This window comes from Bos mutus, chromosome 2 (assembly GCF_027580195.1).
Source record: "Bos mutus isolate GX-2022 chromosome 2, NWIPB_WYAK_1.1, whole genome shotgun sequence".
Lineage (NCBI taxonomy): Eukaryota > Metazoa > Chordata > Mammalia > Artiodactyla > Bovidae > Bos > Bos mutus.
This window is the reverse complement of record NC_091618.1, coordinates 16,745,826-16,771,584: the sequence shown is the minus strand read 5'-3', so window position 1 is coordinate 16,771,584 and position 25,759 is coordinate 16,745,826. Positions and strand designations below refer to the sequence as shown.

Here is a 25,759-nt window from a genome sequence, read left to right as displayed (position 1 = left end):
AATATGCTGTCTAGGTTTGTCATTGCTTTTCTTCCAAGGAGCAAACATCTTTTAATTTTATGACTGCACCATCCACAGTGATTTTGAAGCCCAAGAAAATCTGTCACTGTTTCCATTGTTTCCCCATGTATATGACTTGTAAATATATTCTCCCAGAGTGTGACTTGTCTTTTCATTTTCTTAATGGCATCTTTTGAAGTACCCAAGTTTCTTATTTTGATGAAGTCTGATTTACCTACCTTTTTCTTTTCTTTCATGGTTTGTGCTTTTGTTGTTGTATCTAAGAACTCTTTGACCAACCCAATGTTTATCAACTTTGGGCACTACTGACATTTGGGGCCAGATAATTCTTTGTTGTAGAGACTATCCTGTGTGTTGTAGGACATTTAACAGCATCTCAGGCCAGTAGGTGCCAGAATTAGTCACCCCACTCCAAAGTAGTGACAACCAAAAATGTTTACAGACGTTGCTAAATGTCCCCAGGAGGCAAAATCACCTCCAGTTGAAAACTATTGGCCTAAACTAATATTGCAAAGATTTTCTCCCATGTTTCCCTAAGAGTTTCATAACTTTAGCTCTTACATTTAGATGTAGGACCATTTGTAGTTAATTTCTATATATGATTTCAGGCAAAGATCTAAATTTATCTTTTTACATATGAATATCCAGTTATCCCAATACAGTTTGTTGAAAAGACTATGCTTTGACCCATTGAATTACTTTGTCAAATTGAAACTCTTTAAAAAAAAATGGCCATAAATGTAAGCATTTATTTCTGGATTCTAATTTTTGTTCACTTGACCTACATGTCTATCTTTGTGCTAGTACCACATGATCTTAATTATTGTATTTAACTTCATAATAGGTTTTTAAATATGAGTTCTCCAACATTGTTCTTTTTCAAAATTGTTTTATTTAATATTTATTCATATTTAATGTAATTATTGGCATGGTTGGGTTTAATTCTGCTAGTTGCTGTTTTCTATTTATGCGATCTTTGTTCCTCTTTTTCCTCCCTTCCTTTGTTTTAAACAAATACATGTCTTACCCTATTTTGTATTGCACAAGTATTGTTTAGTATACCGTTTTAATTACTCTGTTAGCTTTTTAGCCGTATTTTCCTTTTTCTTTCTGAGTTGGTTCTAGGGATTTCAGTATACAGCTTAGCACAATCTTCTTTGAGTTAATACTGATTTGTTTCTGGTAAAATAGAACTTTGCACCAGTACAGCTCTATTTCTGTTCCTCTTTCGTGCTCTTGTTGCTGCATATACTACCTCTATATTTATTATCAACCCAGTATTGTGAGTCTTTGCTTTCAGTCGTCATGAATCTTCTAAAGAAATTTGGGGGAAAGCGTCCATCTCTGTGCCTGTCCACGTGTTTAGCATTTTCAGTGTCCTTCGTTCCTTCCTGTGAAGTTACCATCTGACGCCGTTTCTCTTTTGCCTGAAGCACTGCCTGTAGCATTTCTGTAACTCAAGTCTGTTATATTCTCTTAGTTTTTAAAATCTGGAATTGTCTTTATTTCACCTTCATTTTTGAAGGACAGTTACACTGGGTATGTTTTTTCTCGCTTTGAATATGTCGTTGTCTCTGGCTTCCTTTGTCTTTGATGAGAAGCCAGCTGTTAATGGTACCTTTTATCATTCTTTCCCTGAAAGTGCTTGTTTTGCCCTTGCTGGAACTTAAGATTCTTTTCTTCAATTTTGGCTCTCAGCAGTTTGATGATGATGTGTTTGGATGTAGTCTTCTTTGTATTTATCCTTTTTAGGATTCATTGTGTCTATAAAAAGTGGAAGTTAAAGTCTCTCAGTCGTGTTCAATTCTTTGCCACCCCCATAGACTATACCCTGCCGCCACGCTCCTCTGTCCTTGGAATTCTCCAAGTAAGAATACTGGAGTGGGTAGCCATTTCTTTCTCCAGGGGATCTTCCTGACCCAGGGATCGAACCTGGGTCTCCTGCACTGCAGGCAGATTCTCAGATTCTTTACCGTCTGAGCCACCAGGGAAGTTGTCTTGGATCTGTAAGTTACAGTTTTTCACCAAATTTGGGAAGAGTTCAACCATTATCTATTCAAGTATTTTTTCTGCCCCTTTCTTTCTCTCCTCTCTTCCTAGAAATCCAATTACACATGTATGAGAATACTTGATATTATGTGACAGACCTCTGAGGCTTTCTTTATTTTCTTCAGTGTTTTTTCTCTCTGTTCTTTAAGCCAGATACTTTGTGTTGCTCCATTTTCCAACTGACTGATTCTTCTGTCAGTTCATATCTACTGTTGTACCCATCCACTGAATTTTTCATTTCAGTTATTATACTTCTCAGCTCTAGAACCCCCATCTGGTTCCTTTTTACAGGGTCCACTTCCCTGTTTTTCACTTATTTTTAGTATCTTTTTCTTCAGCTCTTGAGCTCATTTTCCTTTAATTCTGTAGACGTTTTCGTAATAGCTATTTTGAAATCTTTGTCTGCTAAATCCAACATCTGGGCCCACTCAAAGTTAGTTCTTGGCTACTCAATATTTCCTGAGCGCAAGTCACATTTTTTCTGTTTCTTGGGCCACGTCTGATAATGCCTTTGGTTGAAAACCAGGCATTGCAGATAATACGTTGCAAAGATTCTGGCTTATGTGTTGCTTTCTTGAGAGTTGTTGAGTAATCATTTACCTTGGCTGGTCTCTGTGTAACCTCTCCCCCTGTGGCATGCAGCTCGTGGTGTCTCTGCTTATTACCTTCCCTGACATATGGGTCTCCCTGCATAGTTTCACTGTCAGTGAGAGATTTGGGTAAAGATTATGTTTACCCATCTCAAGTGACCATCTTCTGTGACTTGAGTTACCTGTAGGTTGAAGAATTCATTTAAAAGTCTAGAAAGTTTCCAAGTTCCCCCAAGCTTTTAATTTTCTCTGAGCTCCCTGGGTTTTCTGCACACATCTGTAGTTAACAGTCCGTTGGGGACGCTTGGAGGTTTTATCATCGCAGGCCTTCTGTGGCTCCCTTGCTTCTGGGAATCCCTCTTCAGCTTCTAGCTGGTTTCTTACTTGCCCTCCCCCAAGTCCACACCCTCAGTTAATAAAGCTGTGGATTTTCACTGCCTGAAATAGACAGGAACTTTCCCAGCAAAACGCCACACTTGCCCCACGTGCAGTAGCCCTTCCCCAGTGAGCAGTTGTGATCTGCCACTGGTCATTTTCCAGTGTCCTGAAATGATCGTTTTTAATAAATTTGTCACATTTTGTGCTTGATGTGTGTAGAGGGGAATTGCCTGACCTACTCATTTTCCTTTACCAGAAGCTGTCTGGGCGTGGCAGTAAGCAAAATAGATACCCTATCAGGAGAAAGCAGACCTTAGACAAATAAGGAAATAGAAATGTAGTATTTCCTTACTTTTTCAAGCGGTGGTAGGTGCCTCAAAGAACAATAAAAGTAAGAAGGACTTGAGGGAGAAGCCCCAAGGTAGACCCTGAGGACAGAGAATGTCAAGGTCAAAACCTCCTGGGGACCCACAAGAAATGGGGAGGGAATAGGATACAGAGTCAGAGGATGGGGTCAGATCACCTGGATCCTTGAGAAGGACATTAGCTCTTTTTAAAAATTTTTTATTTTTAACTGTAGGATAATTGCTTTGTGTTGGTTTCTGCCTACAACAACGTGAATCAGCCTTAAGTATATATATGTATTCCCCTCCCCCTTAAGCCTCCTTCCCACTCTCTCCATCCCACCCCTCTATCTCGTCACAGAGCATCGAGCTGAGCCCCCTGTGCTATACAGCAGCTTCCCATCATTAGCTATCTGTTTTACACATGGTAATGTATTTAAGGACATTAGCTCTTTTTCTGAGAAGAGGGAAGTTGCTGGAAAATATTAAGTGAAAAGTGACATTAGCACTCATCTTGTGTTAAAGGGTCACTCAGAGTACCCATTGACTGCATCACAATGAGAACTGCAGTTGCCAACTGAATACAATAAGTCATTAACAGGGCTTGGTGTCTGTGTCCTTGAACTGAGCTTTGAGGCACTGGGACCAGGTAGCCTGTGGACCTTGTGAATTTCTTGGCTGAAGTGGCATCTGGGCTTAACCGAACATCATTCATCTTAGAATCAGGGACCCTCATTGAGGTCCAGACTCTGCCGTATAGAAGATTCAGTTTCTCTAAATGAGCCAACTGTCTAGTGTCTAACATGTGTGGTCAATAAGTGGCTCTAAATCAAGTGTATTAAGTATTAGTCACTCAGTCATGTCTGACTCTTTGTGCTGTAGCCTGCCAGGCTCCTCTGTCCATGGAATTCTCCAGGCAAGAATACTAGAGTGGGTTGCCATTCTTTTCTCCAGGGATCTTCCTGATCCACATATCAAACATGGGTCTCCGGCATTGCAGGAAGATTCTTTACCATCTGAGCCACCAGCAAAGCCCAAAAATCAAATGTGGACATTCACAAAAACTGACATTCTTAAATTGCCCACTTGTCCAGGTACCTGTACTCTTTCAGTGGCTCCGGAATCTGGTTTTTCCTTCTCCCTCATCCTTTGCCATCATCCTCCAGACACTATGGCTCATGGTTCTAAAAGTCACTTTCATCTTCCCCTTCATTTCCTTTTTCTGCTCCACATCCTGACTTAAGCCTCAGTCTCCTCCCTTCCCAGCCTTTCCTGCATGTGGCCACCAGACCATCTTCCCAGAACAGGGCCTGGATCACGCAGGGCCATGATCACTTTGTTCTTAAATTTTGGAGCATTTTCAACTTACCAGAAAGTCCAGAAACTAACCTGACCGCCGTGGCTCCATCTCTTCCCTGCTCTCCTCTCCCACCTTCCCCAGAGTTAACCACCTTTCGGAACCTGGTGTGTAACATTCCATGGGCATTCTGTGCTTCTATAATATCTTTATGTCTCCCTTAACCGTGTACACTATTGTTTTGTGGTTTTCAGTTTTACATAAATGGCATAATGCTCTATGAATCATTTACCAACTTGCTTTTTTTTCATTCAACATTACATGTTAGAGATTTGTTCATACTAAGATGTGCCACCCTAGTTCATTCTCTTAACCCCTGCACAAGGGTCTTGTCTTTATTACCAATAGATACTGCCACGTTGCTCTCCAAGGTGGCTGAACCCATTTTTGCTTTCACTCGATTCCTTCTTAAAAACATTCCCATGCCCCGTATCACCTAAGAAAATTAAGTTGCTAACGGTGGTATTCAAAGGTCCACTCCATTGAGACCCTAGTCAAGGTTTATATTTTCTCTCTCATTACTAGCTTTGTTTCTTCATCTGTAAAGATAAAGATAATTACTACTGAATTGTTGAGATCAGTGAATTAGTCTGTGGCACACAATGAACACACAAAATGGATAGTTTCCATTTCTTCCTTTGTGTCTGTATAATATCCACTTGTGCCTTCTGGAGCTATGCGGAGTAAGTATAATCCAGAAAAGCTGGGGGTGGGGGGTGGGTAAGGGGACATGTTAAAGCCAAGGCTAGGACACTCTCTTGATCTGCTGATATCTCACTGTTACAGCCCCTGGGGTCTTGAATCACGTTCTTGTCTCCTTTCATGGGTGCATTTGATCGTATGTGCTGCCCGTGTCCTCATTTCAAGTCCAAGGTAAGAGGAGCCAAGCACAGAAGCCTCTCTGTAGCCCCAACAGACCCTGGAAATGACAAATACTTAATGGGAAAATAGCAAGTGTTTGAATCTCAATACAGAGAAAGTGGTTCCATAATCAGCCTGCCAGGGTTTGAGCCCAGCCCCTCCTCTCACCAGCCATGTGGCCAAGGGCACACGGTTCAGCACCCCAGGCCTCGGTGTTCTCACCTGTAGTACAGCTATAAATATCCATTTCATCAGGTGGTTGGGAGGATCGAATGAAATGATCCATGTGAACTACTGGCACAGACTCAGAGCTTGTTAGTCAGTTTTGACATTTCAGTATCGTCTGCTAGAGTGGAAGTCCCTGGTGCGGTGCCTGGCCAGGGCTGGAGCCTGTCGGTGGGTGGCCAGGATGGAGCTGGGGGTGGAGAATGGGGAAGAAGGGGTTGGATACCCTCAGTGGGTGAAAGGAGGGGAGGGACGCTGCTCCCAGAGCAAACTTCTCGTAACAGCCAGCCTGTGAAAAATTTTCTTAACTCTTCCTAAATTTCCCTGTTTTTCCTAAAATACCAAATTCAGATTCCTAATCAACCCCGCCACAAACACATCCTCCCTACCGAGGGAGCTTGAGAAATAATGACAAATCCTTACTTTTCAAATCTCCTTCATCTAGTTCTTTGAGGACTTTGGAGTTCATCTAAACATTATCTCAGAACTTGACATGGTTTATAGAATAAGAGTTTTTCCCTGTGACTTTGCTTGCTCGTGTACCTTCATTGTGTCAGATACGTTTCCATATCTGGGGTGGTGGTTTCTGCTTATTAGCTAGCCCCTCCCTAGTCACTCAGGATTGAGGAGGGACACACCCAGACTCGAGATGTTTTGATTCCCCAAGTGCCAGGTCCACCCCCACATCTCTTGAGCACACTCAGCGACTCCTGTTTAGAAGGAACTCAGGACTTCCCTCATGGTGCAGTGGATACGAAACTGCCTGCCAATGCAGGGGATACAGGTTCCATCTCTGGTCTGGGAAGATTCTACGTGCCTCACAGGAGCAACTAAGCCTGTGCGCCACAGCTACTGAGCCTGGGTACCACAACCACTGAAGCCCAAGTGGTTGGAGCCTGTGCTCCGCTACAAGAGAAGCAACCACAGTGAGAAGTCCATGTACCACAACTCCCGCTCTCTGCAACTAGAGAAAGAGTGCCCTCACTCTCTGCAACTAGAGAAGTCCCTTGCAAAGCAACGAAGCCCCAGCACAGCCAAAAATTTAAAAATAATTAATTTTTTAAAATTAAAGAAGGAACTCAGTTACCTGAGTCCTCTTGTCTGCCTTCAGCACGGTGTCTAGACACTGCTGTGATGGTGGCTCCCTTTCTCTGTCCCACCAAATCTTTCTACTGTCTTTCACTTCCAGAGGTGTTGATCCTCCCAGTCGCCTCTGATTCTCTGTGTTCACATATTTTTTTAAGCTCGGCCTCTCTCTCGGCTTCTGTGGCTCAGCGGTAAAGTATCTACCTGCGATGCAGGAGACACAGAAGACACGGGTTTGATCCCTGGGTTGGAATGAGTCTCCTGGAGAAGGAAATGGCAACCCACTCCAGTATTCTTGCCTTGAGAATCCCATGGACAGTGGAGCCTGGTGGGCTGCAGTCCGTGGGATTGCAAAGAGTCGGACTCGACTGCAGGACTAACACTTTCATTTTCTTTTTCACTTTCTCTCAGAGCAACATGACTGTCATTTCCACATGTCTTATCATTTTCACGTAGACTTCAGGGATGTTTAAGCAAGCACATTAGGCAGCTAAAGCCTTGGACTAGAAGAATCAAGGAAGTGAAGGGTGTTACGGATTATCTGGTTCCTATAATGTGGTTAGTTAATGAACTGGGCTGGTTGTCAAACCAGCTGTCATTGCCCCCCAGGAATGTCATTTTGTGGATGGGAAGTTGCTGTTAGAACAGCTCAGCCACAAAACGAGTCCTCCAGGGCTCAGAACCTCCTTGCATCCGCAGTCCTGGCACACACGTAAAATAAAGCTGCAAAATTGGAAAAAAATCCATTCTGCTAGGGGAAATAGGTTGATTATACTGCCTACCTGGTCACCTTGGTCCACCCTTTGTCTCCCATGTGGAGTGTTTTTTCCTTATTTTTACAAAGAGCAAGATTTCCAATTCAGGGTTCTGAGAAGGTATCTCAAGTTTAAACTGCTGCTAGAAGTCCTATAATTATTTCAAGTGGAAAACACACTCGATACTTTCGCTTGTCATATGTAAAACCACTTGAATACATTCTGCGCTCTGCATTGTATCTGCAAGAATCTGAGTTTTCAAATGCATTTAGTGGTCAACCTTAGTTTTGCTTTCAGGCCAACTGCTTAGAATCTGGTTTGTCTGGAGTATTATGTATCTAAAGCCTTCAGTTAAGAATCTTGTAGTGTCATAAGATCACCGAGCCACTATGGGGAAGCTTCGTATTAGAGCATCTAAATTCATCTCAGCTCAAGTGCCTTTTTTATTGAGGCATTCTTAATTTCTTGACGTGATCAGTTATCCTTGGGCTCTCCCTTTAGTAATCTGATGCATTCTGCCCAAGTACATAAAGACCAGTAATGTTAGTAAAATTCCTCCCGACAATGGTATTTAAAACCCACCCTAATGAGGCATTTATTCTCCAAGTGCTCCTTATCCATCACCTGCTTACTTCACAGAGTAGATTGCAAAATATGCGTCGTTTGGAATTCACAAGCAGCCGGGGGAAGCCAGCAGTGTGGCTGGTACTGTTTCTACACAAATGAAACCCACTTAAATCGGGGGGAAATGGTGGAAAGTAGTCTCTCCTGTTCCAGAGAGAAGGCTGACGCTGTGAGGTCATCCCTGAGTGTCTCCTAGGTGTGCCCATTTCAGAAAATTCTGACACGTCCTCGGTGGGTCCACCCACTCGGCCCCAACGGCACAGGTGGACCCAGTGCCCTGCTTTCAGCAGGCATCAGTCTTACGGGCTCTCTCTTTGCGTTTCCCACCACATCTCGTGATTTCCTCTGCCTTCCCGAACCTCCCTCTGCATCTGGTTTCCCAAGTGTTGCTGGAAACAGACAAGTATTGAATTAAGCTCTTGCCTCAATAGTATTGAAGTTAAAGGGCTTCCTGGTGGCTCAGTGGTAAACAATCTGCCTGCCAATGCAGGAGATGCAGGTTCTATCCCTGGATAGGGAAGATCCCCTGGAGAAGGAAATGGCAACCCACTCCAGTATTCTTGCCTGGGAAATTCTATGCACTGAGGAGCCTGGGAGGCTGCAGTCCGTGGGGTCGCAGAGAATAGACTCAGGGACTCAACAGCAACAACTCTGTCTAATAGCACCTTCCAGCTCATTGAGTACAGCCCCTTTCCTTCTGTCTTTACGTTTCAGGAGTCTTGACAATGCCTCCGTTTCCTTTTTGCTGATATCAGTGTGTTTCTTAGAAAAACCGTGACAGTGACTTCTTTATGTCTATACAGTATATGGAAAGCTTAAGAAATTTCCTTAATCAGTAAGTCCTGATTTTAAAGGGGCAGGACTTTAAATGATCTCATTTGCTGGAGGGAGAAGCTCAGGCACTGATAAGAATCAGGTCTAATCAGAGCCTCACTGCTAACTCTCTTAACCAGGAGCTAGCTATTCATTTAATAATGACTTTCACATCCATTTTCTTACATTTCTGCATCTTACACTAACATGATATTCTTGAAAGCACCCAGTGTATTTGCCTGTATGTTGGCAATAGAAAAACTGTGGCGGAAGAAGCAAAGTCTCCAGGTGGAAGCGGGCTGGCTGAGGTACCCTGGTTCTTTCTTGGGCCCCACACTTGCATATGACACTGTGACTTAAGTCCACTTCTATTACAGAGTCGTATATATTAGGGAGCCAATGTAGAAGCTGTCCTGTGTTTTCCAAAATTTATCAGTTACCAATGAATTTAACTATGAAGTACTTTTAATTTTTTTTAAAAAGCATCAATTTGCTTTTTTTAAAAAAAATTGAATATCTCAGTGAATCTCTTACTAATTTGTTTTTTAATTAATTTATTTTTTAAGAAAAATAATCACTTTACAGAATTTTACTGTTCTCTGTCAAACATCAACAAGAAGCTAGTAAGTCAGGCTTTAACTTATGATCGAGAATATGTTTGTTGATTTGTGTATTTGCAAGTGAGTGTCTTACATACGTACTTGTTGTCCAGAGTAGAGAAATACTTTTGCTGGTGTTGATTAAGCTTAGCCATTGACCTTTTATTTTTCATTGAAATGGAATGTGGACATTTGTTTTGTTTCTTAAGGTCTCCTATTTCATCCTGGCAGGGAAGTGGTGTATCACCAATACCTCTGTGAAACTGTGATTCACATGCCTATTGCCAGCTGGTGCCTCCACGGCTTCATTCCCTAGAAAAGAAATGAAATCCTACTCCACCGCCCAGCACCCTTAGCCACTCACTCTGACCACAGAGCCCAGTGCTGTCGTCCACAAAGAGCAATCATTTTCCTAAAATAGTCATATAATGTACACAATATTTGATCTCCAAGATGCTGGTGTTTTAAGTAAAGCTAAACTCGAAGCCCGGGCAGCAGTAAAACCTTACCTGGCTGTCCCAGACCTGACCTCGGGTAGGGCCTCACATAGCATTACCTTTAAGGAACCCCGAGTGAAATTTCAGGATGGCGGGTACACCACACTTGGCAGAGCTGCCAACTCAGGTGAACAGCAAAAGAAGGCAGTAGCCCTTGTGTGGAGAATGATCAGGACAAGGGGCTGAATGACCATGAACCTGGTGTTCCAGTTCAGTCAAGAATGGGTTCTCCATCCACGATGAGACAGGATGGATGGAAAGAGAGAGGACGAGACGGGGCAGGGGTGGGGTGGGGGGATTGGGAGAGGAATGGGGGGGTAGGGGGTGCGGATCCAGCCCTTGGCCCTCCTCTCCCCTCTCTCTGCCCCATTGTGCTCAATCTCCACCAGGCACTAAGGTCCAGCCTGCGCCTCCCTGAAAACAGGCTTCTCTGCAGGGCCCCAGGTCTTGAGTCAGAAAGTTCTGGGTGGAAGGGGACTGCCCTGAGCTTAGAGTCCAGACCTCCCCCTCCAGGCCAGGCTCTCCCTGTGGGCTTGTCACGCCTCTCCAGCTCAGGTTCCATATCACACAAAGCAGGTGTCGTGAAAGGAACCCCCACGGAGTCCTTGTGAGAGCTGAGGTGGAGTGATGTGGAAGTGCACGGTGGCTTCCTCCATGCTCGCATGTAAGCTGGAGTGGGTAGTGTTTCCTCAGCAGCCCCCGCAGCAAGTAAGACAGCGCGGAGGGCGAGGACACGCTCCCGGGTGGACTGGAACCTTCCTGAGTCTGCTGGTTCTGGTCTGCTCTGGGGGCCACATAGGATAAGTCGAATCCCCTTTTCCTAAGACAGCCTCCCCTGCCCCACCCCGGGGTGACAGGATCTAGTGGTGGCAGGTGGCGCTGACTGACTGTGTGGTGAAGAGACCTGTGGAGACAGGGGTGCGCCCTGGAACAGCCTCTCTGCCCCAACCCCTCAAAGGCAGTCCCCATGGGAACCGGAGGCTTTGGCATCTTTTCGAAACTGACTCAAATAAATCACATTCACCAAAATGGTTAGGAATCAGCTTGGAAATAAGGACGGGTACTTAGGTTTGCAGAGCAGAGCTTCCTCTTCCTGTTGGCAAGTTTTAGAGGAAGCAAATTCCACGTGGTTGAGTGGGTGAAGATTCAGGAGAAGGCCTGGCTTGAGGATGTCAGGGACCCTTGTCACCCAGACATGCCGGCCTGGGGCAGCCCTCTGCCCTGAGAGTGCTGGGTCTTGGGCCTGCTGCCCCTCCAGGGCCTCTTCCTTCCTCTGGCCTCACTTCACAGCAGGCCAGCTCCCCTCACACGGACACATTCTTTGCTTGGATTCTACCTCAGTCAGGTGACGGGATGGTCAGTTTCGTATTATTTATTTGTTTATAGCTTATTTTAATTCATGTATTTATTTGACTGCCCCGGGTCTTACTTGCAGCACGTGAGCTCTAGTTCCCTGATCAGGAATCGAACCTGTGCCCCCTGCATTGGGAGCATGGAGTCTTAACGACTGGACCACAGGGTAAGTCCCTGGTCTGTCTTGTATGGATCTTCATAATTTAACCTACAAAGGACAGTGTGGTCTCCGAAGTGCTGGCAGGGAATGGAGGAGAGTACCACAGCTTCCCCAGTGCCAGCTGGCATTTGATTAGACGCAGGCTGGGGACAGTTCATATGTACTCTGTTCAGTTCAGTCACTCAGTCGTGTCCAACTCTTTGTGACCCCATGGACTGCAGCACGCCAGGCCTCCCTGTCCATCACCAACTCCCAGAGTTTACTCAAACTCATGTCCATGGAGTCGGTGATGCCATCCAACCATCTCATCCTCTGTCTTCCCCTTCTCCTCCTGCCTCAATCTTTACCAGCATCAGGGTCTTTTCAAATGAGTCAGTTCTTTACATCAGGTGGCCAAAGAATTGAAGTTTCAACTTCAACATCAGTCCTTCCAAGGACTGATTTCCTTTAGGATGGACTGGTTTGATCTCCTTGCAGTCCAAGGGACTCTCAAGAGTCTTCTCCAACACCATCATATATATACTATTACTATATATTATTATTATCATATATACTATTACTTGGTTTTTAACTCCTCTTTTTGTATATTTGAAAACTTTTTTTTTTCAGATCATTGTAGATTCACATAATGATAGAGAAAAATCTTGTATACCTTTTACCCAGTTCCATCCACCGCTAACATCATACAAAACTACAGTATAACAACCACCAGGGTATTAACACGGATGCATTCAAGAGCCAGAAGATTTCTATAACCACCAGATCCCTTTTACAGTCACATCCCATTTACTCCTTAAACCCTGGCAACCACTAACCTGTTCTCCATTTCCAGAGTTTTGTCATTTCGAGAATGTTATGTAAATGGAGTCACATAGTATGTAACCACTAAGGACTGGCTTTTTTCATACAACGTATTTCACTGGAGGTTCATCCAGGTGCGTGTGTGGTCAGTAGCTCGTAGTGTGGCTGGACCACAGTTTGTTTAACATTCTCCTGTGGCCGAACGTCTGTTGTTCCCAGGTTTTGGTTTTTACAGATAAAGCTGCTGTGAACATTCATATGCAGATTTTTGTGTGACAGTAAGTTTCCATTTCTCTAGGATAAATGCCTAAGAGCACACTTGTGGGTTGTATGTAGTTGCATGTTTAGCTTTTTAAGAAACTGCCAGACTGTGTTTCAGAGTGGCTGTACCAGTTCTGTGTTCCCGCTAGGAATAGATCTACTTTCTCTGCATCCTCACCAGTATTTGATGTTGTTACTCTTTTTTAACTTAGCCATTCTGATAGGTATGGAGTGACTTATTGTGGTTTTAATTTAGGTTTTCCTAATCACTTCATGGGAAACAGATGGGGAAACAGGGGAAACAGTGTCAGACTTTATTTTTGGGGGCTCCAAAATCACTGCAGATGGTGACTGCAGCCATGCAATTAAAAGACGCTTAGTCCTTGGAAGAAAAGTTATGACCAACCTAGATAGCATATTCAAAAGCACAGACATTACTTTGCCAACAAAGGTCCATCTAGTCAAGGCTATGGTTTTTCCAGTGGTCATGTATGGATGTGAGAGTTGGACCGTGAGGAAAGCTGAGCGCCGAAGAATTGATGCTTTTGAACTGTGGTGTTGGAGAAGACTCTTGAGAGTCCCTTAGACTGCAAGGAGATCCAACCAGTCCATTCTGAAGGAGACCAGCCCTGGGATTTCTTTGGAAGGAATGATGCTAAAGCTGAAACTCCAGTACTTTGGCCACCTCATGCAAAGAGTTGACTCATTGGAAAAGACTCTGATGCTGGGAGGGATTGGGGGCAGGAGGAGAAGGGGATGACAGAGGATGAGATGGCTGGATGGCGTCACCGACTCGATGGACATGAGTCTGAGTGAACTCCGGGAGATGGTGATAGACAGGGAGGCCTGGCGTGCTGCCATTCATGGGGTCACAAAGAGTCGGACACAACTGAGCGACTGAACTAAACTGAATTGAATGGTGAATGATGTTGAGCATTTTCTTGTGCTTATTTGTCATCCACATGTCCTCTTTAGTGAAATGTCTCTTCATATATTTGCCCATTTTCTAATTGGATTGTTTGGGGAACTTACTGTTGAATTTTGAGAGTTCTTATATATAGATACTAGTCCTTTTTCAGATACGTGGTTTCCAAATATTTTCTCCCTGTCTATAGCTTTTCTTTTTGTCCTCTCAACAGGGTCTTTCAGAGAACAAAAGCTTTTAAAATTTCAATAAAACTCCCATTTATCAAATTTTCCTTTTGTACTTCAAGTATAAGAACTCTTTGCTTTGCCATAGATCCTAAAGATTTTCTTCTGGTTTTTTTTTTCTGATGATTTGATAGTTTTACATGTAAGTCCATGGTCCATTTGGAGTTATTTTGTTATATTATAAGGTGTGAGAATTAGTGTAAGGTTCATTTTTTTCCCTGTGCATATCCAGTTGCTCCAGCACTCCTTATTGAAAAGATTGTCCTTCCTCTGTTGAGTTACTTTTGCATCTTTGTCAAAAATCAGTTGGACATATTTGTGTAGGTCTGTTTTGAAGTTCTCTGTTCTGTCCAGTTGATCTGTATGTCTCTCTCTCTGCCAATATCAAGATTATCAATCGTAATTCTAGTACATGCATCATGTCAACTGGAAAAAAATGCACAGCCTAAATGTTAAGAGTTATGTTTTATTTGGGACCTTACTGAGGACTATAGCCTGGGAGACAGCCTCTCAGACAGCTCTGAAGAATTGTTCCAAAGAGATAAGGGAGGAGTTTTACTAGACATCTCAAGTTAATGATTTTAGTGCTTTTCTGTGTCTGGGAAGACGCAAGTGTCTGGACTCATTGAAATTACTCCTGTGATAGTCATCTTAACTATGTAGAACCAGCTGCACTGGCTGATAGCTCTGTGAGTACTGATGGCTTCCCCGGTGACTCAGTAGTCAAGAATCCACCTGCAATGCAGAAGATGCGGCTGGAGCCATGGGTTCAATCCCTGGGTCAAGAAGATCCCCTGGAGAAGGAAATGACAACCCACTCCAGTATTCTTGCCTGGGAAATCCCATGGACAAAGGAGCCTGGTGGGCTACAGTCCATGGGCTCACAGGAGTTAAATCGAGCTTGGTAACTAGGTACATACACATCCTTCGTTTACTGAAATGGCAGGCAGTGTTCTTTGTCAACAATAATGTCCTGAAATCTAGGAGACTGATTCCTCTCCCTTATTCTTCTTTTTCAAAATTATCTTAGCTATTTGACTTCCTTTGTCCTTCCATATAAATCTTAGAATAGTCTTGGGTCCATCTACAGAAAAATCGGAGACTGATTCCTCTCCCTTATTCTTCTTTTTCAAAATTATCTTAGCTATTTGACTTCCTTTGTCCTTCCATATAAATCTTAGAATAGTCTTGGGTCCATCTACAGAAAAATCCTGCTGGGATTTTTATAGAAACTACATGAAACTTAGATATCAACTTGGGGAGAATTGACATTTTAACTGTGTTGGGTTTCTTTTTTCAATATGTATTTATTTATTTGGCTGTGTTAGTTCTTAGCTGCAGCAGATGGGATCTTTGTTGCGTCATGCATATGAACTCTGTAGCTGTGGCGTGTAGGTCCCAGAGCGCTTGGGCTCTGTAGTTGCCAGGCATGGGCTTAGTTGCTCCTCCACATGTAGGATCTTAGTTCCCAAACCAGGGATCAAACCTGCATCCCCTGCATTGCAAGGCGGATTCTTAAATCACTGGACCACCAGGGAAGTTCTATGTTGGGTTTCTAATTCATGAATAAGATTTGTCTTTCCATTTATTTAAACTTTTTTGATTTCTTTCGTTAGTGTTTTGTAGTTCTCAGCATACAAGTCCTATATGTATTTGGTTAGATTTATACCCAAGTATTTCTTCCCAGGTGGCTCAAGTGGTAAAGAATCTACCTACCAATGCAGGAGGCAGAGGGGTTGCAAATTCAATCCCTGTGTTGGGAAGATCCCATGGAGAAGGAAATGGCAACCCACTCAAGTATCCTTGCCTGGAAAATCCCATGGACAGAGAGGAGCCTGGCAGACTACAGTCCACAGAGTCACAAAGAGTTGGACATGACTGAGCATACATCCACACACTTCTTTTTATGAAGATACTATCATTGTCTAGTTTTGGTACCAGGGTAATGCTAGCTTCATAAAATGAATTAGGAAATATTTCTTCCTCTTCTATTTTCTGGAGAACATTGTGTAGAATTGATGGTCTGTTCAGTTCAGTCGCTCAGTCCTGTCTGACTCTTTGCGATGCCATGGACTGTAGCATGCCAGGCTTCCCTGTCTATCACCAACTCCCAGAGCTTGCTCAAACTCATGTCCATCCAGTCAGTGATGCAATCCAATCATCTCATCCTCTGTTGTCCCCTTCTTCTCCTGCCCTCAATCTTTCCCAGCATCAGGGTCTTTTCCACGGAGTCAGTTATTTGCATTAGGTGGCCAAAATATTGGAGTTTCAGATTCAGCATCAGTCCTTCCAATGAATATTTAGGACTGATTTTTTTTAGGATTGACTGGTTTGATCTCCTTGCAGTCCAAGGGACTCTCAAGAGTCTTCCCCAACACCACAGTTCAAAAGCATCAATTCTTCAGCGCTCAACTTTCTTTGTAGTCCAACTCTCACATCCATACATGACTATTGGAAAAACCATAGCTTTGACTAGATGGACCTTTGTTGGCAAAGTAATGTCTCTGCTTTTTAATATACTCTCTAGGTTGGTCATAGCTTTTCTTCCAAGGAGCAAGCATCTTTTAATTTCATGGCTGCAGTCACCACCTGCAGTGATTTTGGACCCCAAGAAAATAAAATCTGTCGTCCTCACTTCAGCAGCACATATACTAAAATTGGAATGACACAGAGAAGATTAGCATGGCCCCTGCACAAAGATGACATGCAAATTCGTGAAGTGTTCCATATTTTTAGAAACTATTAAACTCCTAGAGGAAAAAATAGGCAAAACACTCTCTGACATAAATCACAGCAGGATCCTCTATGACCCACCTCCCAGAGTAATGGAAATAAAAGCAAAAATAAACAAATCGGACCTAATTAAACTTAAAAGCTTTTGCACAGTGAAGGAAACTGTAAGCAAGGTGAAAAGACAGCCTTCAGAATGGGAGAAAATAATAGCAAAGGAAACAACTGACAAAGAATTAATCTCTAATATATACAAGCAGCTCCTGCAGCTCAATTCCAGAAAAATAAACGACCCAATCAAAAAATGGCCCAAAGAACTAAACAAACATTTCTCCAAAGAAGACATACAGATGGCTAACAAACACATGAAAAGATACTCAACATCACTCATTATCAGAGAAATGCAAATCAAAACCACAATGAGGTACCATCTCACGCCAGTCAAAATGGCTGCCATCAAAAAGTCTACAAACAATAAATGCTGGAGAGGGTGTGGAGAAAAGGGAACCCTCTTACACTGTTAGTGGGAATGCAAACTAGTACAGCCACTCTTGAGAACAGTGTGGAGATTGCTTAAAAAACTGGAAATAGAACTGCCTTATGATCCAGCAATCCCACTGCTGGGCATACACATTGAGGAAACCAGAAGGGAAAGAGACACGTGTACCCCAATGTTCATCACAGCACTGTTTATAATAGCCAGGACATGGAAGCAACCTAGATGTCCATCAGCAGATGAATGGATAAGAAAGCTACGGTACATACACACAATGGAGTATTACTCAGCCATTAAAAAGAATACATTTGAATCAGTTCTAATGAGGTGGATGAAACTGAAATCTACTATACACAGTGAAGTAAATCAGAAAGAAAAACACCAATACAGTGTACTAATGCATATATATGGAATTGAGAAAGATGGTAACAATGACCCTATATACAAGACAGCAAAAGAAACACAGATGTAAAGAACAGTCTTTTGGACTCTGTGGGAGAAGGCAAGGGTGGGATGATTTGAGAGAATAGCATTGAAACATGTATATTATCATATGTGAAACAGATCACCAGCCCAGGTTCCATGCATGAGACAGTGCTCAGGGCTGGTGCACTGGGATGACCCTGAGGGATGGGATGGGACGGGGTTCAGAATGGGGAACACATGTACACCCATGGCTGATTCATGTCAATGCATGGCAAAAACCACTACAATATTGTAATTAGCTTCCAATTAAAATAATTAAGTTTAAAAAATAAAAATAAAACCTGTCACTCTTTCCATTGTTTCCCCATCTATTTGCCATGAAGTGATGTTACTTTTTTTTTCAAAAGTTTGATAGAATTCTCCAGTGAAACCATGTGGGCCTGGAGATTTCTTTGGGGGAGATTCTAAAATTATGAATTCAATTTTCTTAATAGTTATAGGATTACTCGAGTTATGAGAGTGTAATAATTTGTGTTTCTTATCTAAATTGTCAAATTTATATACAGTTGCTCATAGTAGTCCCTATTATCCTTTTTTAAAATTATTTTTAATTGGAGGATAATTGCTTTACAATGTTGTGTTGGTTTCTGCCATACAACAATGTGAATCAGCCATAAATATACATACCCCCTTCTCTTGAACCTCCCTCCCACCCCTTTTGATGTCTGCAGGTCTGTAGTGATAGCTTCTATTTCATACCTGATATCAGTAACTTACGTCTCTTTTCCTTTGTCAGTCTCACTAGAGTTTTGACAATTATATTCATCTTTTCAGAGCCAGCTTTTAGTTTCACCAATTTTCTCTTGTTTTTCTGTTTTCCTTTTCATTGATTTCTGCTCTTCTCTCTATTCTTGCCTTCGTTTTGCTTGCCCCGGGTTTACTTCATTCTTCCTTTTCTATGTTCTTGAGACGTGCAGGGTTTTTTTTAATTGTTGTTTTAATCTTTATATTTATTTATTTATTTGGCTGCGCTGAGTCTTAGTAGCAGCACATGGGATCTTCGGTCTTTATTGCGGTGTTCAGGATCTTTTTAGCTGCAGCATGTGGGACGCAGTTCAAACCCAGGTGCCCTGCAATGGGAGCTCGGAGCGTTGGCCACTGGACCACCAGGGAAGCCCCAACACTTGGTTTCTTTCATTTGTTTCCAAAGTGCTTGTGACTGCTCACTGAAGCATTTTTATGATGGATCCTTTAAAATTTTTTCAGAGAATTCTAACATCTCTGTATCCTGACATTGGCAGCTATCGTTTTTCTCTTAATTAAGTTTGAGAACACTCTGATGTCTGGTATGATGAGTGATTTTTTTATTTAAACCCCAATATTTTGGATACTATGTGATGAAACTTTTGTCTTATGTAAATCTTCTGTTTTATCTGGCTTCTTCTGACGCTGCTCTGGCAGGGGAGCAGGGGCTCCTCTTCATTACTGTTAGAAGTGCGTAAAAGTCCAGATTCTGCCCCTGGTCCCTGTGGAGACCCAGTGGAGGGGGAGCGGGGAGGAGACTCCTCGTTAGTGCAGAATGGGGGTGGGAGTTCTCCATCCCTACGAGGCTTCTGCCATAGGAACGGCGCGTTACTGCTCCCCACACGGCCCCCTGACACCGCAGGAGCGTGGAGAAACAAGACAGTGGTGGACATCTTGAGTCTCACCAGGGCTCCTCTGACCCCATCCCCAGCTGGGGGACGGGACATCCCATTACTGCCGAGTTGGGGTGGAAGTCCAGGCTCTCCACCGGGTCTCTCCTCTCCCTGGTGCTGGGATGTGGGGGTGGCTCATTACCGCCCAGCAGGGTTGGAACTCCCCCTCCCTACTTGTCCTTCTCTGATATCACCCCCCCACACAGTGATATCACAGCCAGGCGAGGGCAGAAGTCTCGGCTCCTTTGCTGGTGAGCTTGGGGGTTGGTTGGGCAGGAGGGGTGGCAGCGTTTGCTCCGGTGTCTGCTTAGTGTCTAAAAGTCCCATCACACTGGGCACCCCCCTTTGCTGGTTCTTTGGCTAGAGAGGGCAAGCGTTTGTCTTCCCATTCTCATTTCTGGGTTGCTGCCTTTTTCAACGCCAAGTCTAGAATCTCTAAGGCAAAAAGTAAAGCCGGGAACTCACCACCTTTCATTCCTTGTGTTCCAGAACAGCCAGCCAGTCTGCCTCCTCCTCGCCACCTTTCAGAGTCTCCTAGGTTTATTTGGTACATAACGTCCAGTATTTTTGGTTTTGCTTAGAGGGAGCAACAAGGGAAAACATGTCCATTCCTTCTTCTCAGAAGCAGAACAACTCTTATCTTTTTATTGAGTTTTTTCACTTAGAGACTGTAAACGTCATGAGAAGAACAAGCCTACAGTATACAGTTTTGTATCCCCTGTAAGGCCTGTGCATATGGAGGGGCTTAATAGTTATTTGTAGGCCGGCTGGTTCACACGGTCTTGACCTCACAGAGAAAAACATTCTGAGAACTGTAGCTAGGAGAAACCGTTCAATAGCATCTTGTTGAATCCGTTCCCACCTGTGGCTGTGGAAGTGGTCATTAGACACGAGACATCTTAAAGAGGTGGGTTGGCATTTTCCTTTTCATCTTCATGGAGGTCATGAGCAGAGGGCGTTCTGCCCTTGAGACCCTTGAAATGCCAACCCAAGGCCTTCCCATTTCATGACAGGTGGCTGCTCAGAGAGCCACCCTCTGGGGACTTGCCAGAGGGGTCAGAGCTCTCACTTCATGTCTCCTTTGAAACAGGAGGACCATGACACTATGGAAGCCGATCTGGACAAGGATGAACTGATCCAGCCCCAGCTTGGAGAGCTCTCAGGGGAGAAGCTTCTGACCACGGAGTACTTGGGAGTAAGTACCATGTGAAGGGAGTGAGGACCCCATAATAGAAAGGAGAGATGGGCCGTTGATGGACTTAGTGTTTACAGTAACACACGAGGATTTGGCTTGATCTATTATGATACTATGTTTATGAGAAGTTCCATCGTGGCCAACTTGCTTCCAGGGCCCCTAAAGGGCACAGAGGCCCTAGTTACTATCCTAAACAGACCCGCTGGCAAACAGAAGGCGGTTAGAGTATAGCTAAAAGGCACACTCTAGAGCCTTCGCAGTGTCTAAAGGTATGCTCGTCCGTGTGTGTGTGCATGCATCCTAAGTCGCTTCAGTCGTGTCCAGCTCTTTGCGACCCTATGGACTGTAGCCCACCTGTCCATGGGACTCTCCAGGCATTCTTGCTATGCTCTCCTTCAGGGGATCTTCCCAGCCCAGGGATCAAATCTGTGTCTCCTGCATTGGCAGGCAGGTTCTTACCACTAGCACCACCTGGGAAGCCCATGCCCATCCTTAGGAGCAATCGTTTACCCATCTAGATTCCTGGGCTTTTTGTGGCTTATCTATGAGAAGGGAAGGCTGCTGCAGGTTTGTCAGTCATCAGCACACAGTTCAGTTCAGTTCAGTTCAGTCGCTCAGTCATGTCCGGCTCTTTGCAGTCGACCCCATGGACTGCAGCACGCCAGGCTTCCCTGTCCATCACCAACTCCCGGAGCTTGCTCAAAGTCATGTCCATCGAGTCGGTGATGCCATCCAACCATCTCATCCTCTATCATCCCCTTCTCCTCCTGCCTTCATCAGGGGATTTCCCACGGAGTCAGTTCTTCACATCAGGTGGCCAAAGTATTAGAGTTTCAGCTTCAGCATCAGTCCTTCCAATGAGTATTCAAGACTGATTTCCTTTAGGATTGACTGGTTTGATCTCCTTGCAGTCCAAGGGACTCTTAAGAGTCTTTTCCAATACCACAGTTCAAAAGCATCAATTCTTTGGCACTCAGCTTTCTTTATATAGTCCAGCTCTCATATCCATACATGACTACTGGAAAAACCATAACTTTGACTAGATGGACCAGCACACAGGGGATGGCCAAAACCATCAGACCAGATGAAGTCACCCACTGAGGCAGAGGCTGGACAGGGAGGGAGGCGGTGCTGAATACAGAGGGCCCACCAGCATGTTGGGATTAAGGGAAGACAAAAGGTGGCCCCTGAGATGGACAGAAAGGTGAACAGTCAGAGAGGCTTGAGGAGAACCAGGAGACAACAGTGCCATGGAAAACAGGAAGGAGAGATCTTTCCGGATGGGTTGAGTAGTCACTCAAAGCTTTGAGAGGCCTGTGGAGTCACACGTTTGTGAGGGGCCATGATCTGAGCTCCCCAAAGACTCTGCTGCTGTGGGACCCACGGGGAAGGTGTGAGTCGGGGGAGCTACCGATTGGCAGGAGAGGATGGCAGTGTCACGGAACCTCAATCTGAGAGTGCACGGGTGAGCAGTGGGTGCTCAAAGCTAAGATCTGAAAGGAGGAGCAGATGCAAAGATTGAGGCCAGTTCAGACTGAAGCCCCGTGACGGAAAGCTGAGCACATGGGAGTGAAGGCTTTTAAAGGGACTCCTGAAATTCTGATGCTGGTGGTTGACTGGGTCAGTTACGTGGACCCTGAAGTCTTCTCAGATTGGGCAGGTCAGTGTTAGAGCTGGGAGCCAGGCTCTCAACAACTGAAGCAGAGATAGTGACTTGGGAAGGAAAAAGATGGTGGGTGCAGGTGCGTGAGCTTTCACAGGGGCAGGCGGAAGCAGAAAGCCTGTCCATTCCCCTTGCTGCCCCACCCAGGCCCTCATCACCTCTCTCTGGGCCCTGGTCTCTCTGATCACCTCATTGTTCGTGGAATTTCCAGGGGTTCCCGGCTGGAGCCAGTGTATGCTGGCAGAACTTGAGTTTGGAGGACAGCCAAGGACTGGGCATGAGGGCATTGTTGGTAAGGGTTTTGGAGTTTACCCTGGATGAGCTGGGAGGTTGTCGGAGGGCGCAGAGCAGGGGAGTGACTCAGTTTGATTCATGTTTTATACTACATTAACTTCTGTTTTCACTCAGCTGCTTTGTGAAGAATAGAACATAGAGGGGCAAAAGTGGATGAAAGAAGGGAGATGACGTAGGAGGCTGGGTGACCACTGGCCCCCAGTCACGGACAAGCGCCACTACCCCTCAGAATGACTCAGGGATCAAAGGACCCTAACTGACCGCAGACAGGTCAAGCGGGGAGGTGCTCGAGAAGAGTGGGAGTGAGGCACCGGGTTCCGAACCGTTGATGGAAGTCATTGAGCCCTGACATCTGGGAGGACACTGGGTTTGTCAGGAAGGACGGAGCTGCATTGGAGAGGATGTGCATGTTGAAAAGCAAGATGGTGAGAAAAGCAGAAGGCACACCAGTGGGGCTTCTCTGGAGGGTGGTGGCGGAGCTGTTGAGAACACAGCCCTCAGATGCTGGGTCTTCCCAGCACACAAGCAGGGATATTCAGACGGAAACCCCACCATGGCCCCTTCCCTAATAGCTTTTAGCACCTCTGCACAATGAAATGCCGTGGCTGAGATGTTAACTTGAAGATGTTAACTTGTTAACTGAAGATTTTTAACAGCAACAACAAAAACAAGACCCCAAACATGCTGTGACTCCCAGCTGGATCATGCAGGTTGGCAAGACGCAAAAGGGACAGAGTTTTGAAATCAGCCAGTGGCCCGACTTAATGGCATCCAGAAATGGTGTCACTACCACAGTCTGTAGTTCTAATCTCCTTAATGCATAGGTACTGTCCTTTTTACCAGAAGGAAATATTTAGAAAAGTTGCACGCATGCTTGTTTATCTCATCAGTGTCAGTCTCTTTTCAGTGGCAATGTGAGTGGTAAGAATGAAGTACAGAAAGAACTCAGTACAGAGACGGGAAGCCCCAGTGTATTTGTACTGGGTGGCTTCAAATAACAGAAATGTGTTCTCTCCCAGTTCTGGAGGCCAGAAATCCAAAATTAAGTTGTCCCACAACCTTTCTGGCTCTTGCAGCTTCTGGCGGCTGCAGGCCCTCCTTGACTTGTGGCTGTGAACTTCCATACTGTGCCTCCATCTCCAATAACCTTCTCCTCTTCTCTTTATGTTCCCTCTCTTAAAAAAAAAAAAAAATTTATTTGCCTGTGCTGGGTCTTAGTTGTAGCACTTGGAATCTTTTTTTTAGTTGCGGCATGTGGGATCTAGTTCCCTAACCAGGGATCGAACCCAGGCTCCCTGCATTGGGAGCACGAAGTCATAGCCACTGGACCACCAGGAAGTCCCTATGTTCTCTCTGTCTCTTATAATGACACTTGTCACTGGACTGAGGATAATCTAAGATACAGTCCATGGGGTCGCAGAGAGGCAGACATGACTTAGCAACTGAACAACAGCCACAGCTTAACTACAATTTGCAAAGACTCTTTATCCAAACCAAGCCACATATGCACAGGTTCCTGGGGTTAGTACCTGGACAGACCTGTGAGCGGCCACCATGCCACCCACTGGGCCCGATCACCAGAGGATCCCCTGTGGAAGCAGTGTAAAGTTTTTATTAGAAAACTTACTGTCGAGCAATAATTGCTGAGGTTGTACGTACACTCCCTGTTTGTGTCTTAGTTTCTTAGATCTCCTTAGCTGCCCTTAGTCACCTGGTCTTTTTTTTTTTATTTGGCTGTGCTGGGTTTTAGCTGCAGCATGTGGGGTCTGGGATCCTTAATTGTGACATGTAAACTCTTAGTTGTGGCATGTGGGATCTAGTTCCCTGACCAGGGATCGAACCCCAGGCCCCATGCATTGGGAGCACGGAATCTTAGCCACTGGACCACCAGAGAAGTCCCAGACACACAGTCCTGATTTGAAATTGGCAGCTGGCCAGCACTGCAGCTCACCTCACCTGCCCTGCTTGGGCTCTGGCGGTTCACACCAGGGAGGGTTGGGTGAGGCGCCCTGTGCGCTTGTTCACATGGGGCTGCTAACTGCTTGTGCCGAAGGAGGGAACCTGCCAGAGACGGGAGCTGCATTTCCGTAGGGAATGTTCCCCCAAATCACAACTTGTACCTCCCATTCTGATGGGCCAGGGCAATCTATCAAGATCAGTAGAAAAATGTTGATTTTTTTGAAAACTGTATTCAAAAAAATTTTATTGAACCTGAGTCATTTGCTGAACATTCCACAGAATCCTAGAAAAGTCTGACAAGCTGTTTTCTTCCAGAAGTTTATAAAAGAGGACACAGCAGATAAATCTGTGCTGTTGATGAGGGCTGGAGATAACAAGGAGGAATGATCAGGGAGTTGATGGTTCTCGTCCTGTGTGGCTGGCCCAGGGCTTCTCAGACCATTGAGTGTGGGTTCACGTAGAATCTAGGCCCCATCCCAGATCCCCTTACCATAATCTCAGGAGTGGTTATTGTACACACCAGTGACTGAAAAACTGCTATCTATGTTGAAGGTGAGGATGGAGTACAAGGGTACCCCCCCTCTCAGATGTTCTGAGAGTGAAAGGGAGCCCTTTCCTAGGATTCCTGGACTCATGGCTCCTCCCCTTCTGAGCACTGATGGGCTCCCCTGAACCCTACAAGGCCACACTCGCTGCCTGTCTGCACCCCCTCAAGGATAAGCAGACAGCACTGAGCGCTGCAGAGCCTGGGGGCCATGAAAATACTGACGACCACAGGGAGCTCAGAGAGTCCCTGAGAATAGCAGTGGTCACGTCAAATATATCCTTTACTCATAATTCTGGTGAAGAACAGCACCCTTTTATGTTTCTCCTTCAGTAGCGGGCAAGATTAATGACTTGCCAACTTCTGTGTGCTTGGTGATGTCTAAATTTTTAAAAATCATCCGTACTATGCCAAATGAGTCTTAATTAAATAAGTCTTAATTAATAATTCTTAATTCAGAATTAAGAATGGGAAAGACTAGAGATCTCTTCAAGAAAATTAGAGATACCAAGGGAACATTTCATACGAAGATGGGCTCAGTAAAGGACAGAAATGGTATGGACCTAACAGAAGCAGAAGATATTAAAAAGAGGTGGCAGGAATACACAGAAGAACTATACAAAAAGATCTTCATGACCAAGATAATCACGATGGTGTGATCACTCACATAGAGCCAGACATCCTGGAATGTGAAGTCAAGTGGGCCTTAGAAAGCATCACTACCAACAAAGCTAGTGGAGGTGACGGAATTCCAGTAGAGCTATTTCAAATCCTGAAAGATGATGCTGTGAAAGTGCTGCTCTCAATATGCCAGCAAATTTGGAAAACT

At 44.6% G+C, this 25,759-nt stretch overlaps 1 protein-coding gene and 1 non-coding gene across 10 annotated transcripts in view; both read left to right on the top strand.

Annotated features, from left to right (window-relative positions):
• The window catches only part of ARMC9 (armadillo repeat containing 9), a 183,379-nt gene that overhangs the window by 119,050 nt on the left and 38,570 nt on the right, over window positions 1–25,759 (top strand). For 8 of the 9 annotated variants that reach the window (XR_011467299.1, XM_070385231.1, XM_070385246.1 and 5 more), the window contains exon 20: window positions 20,366–20,470. The exons of the other annotated variant lie outside the window; for it this stretch is intronic. Coding sequence is in view for 7 of the 8 variants with exons in the window: in XM_070385231.1 (XP_070241332.1) it covers window positions 20,366–20,470 (105 nt within the window). In the remaining variant the exon portion in view is untranslated. The remainder of the gene's footprint in view (window positions 1–20,365; window positions 20,471–25,759) is intronic. 9 annotated transcript variants of the gene reach the window in all.
• On the top strand, window positions 16,554–16,660 carry LOC138985091 (U6 spliceosomal RNA). The gene has a single exon (XR_011462361.1). It is a non-coding gene; the product is annotated as a U6 spliceosomal RNA (small nuclear RNA).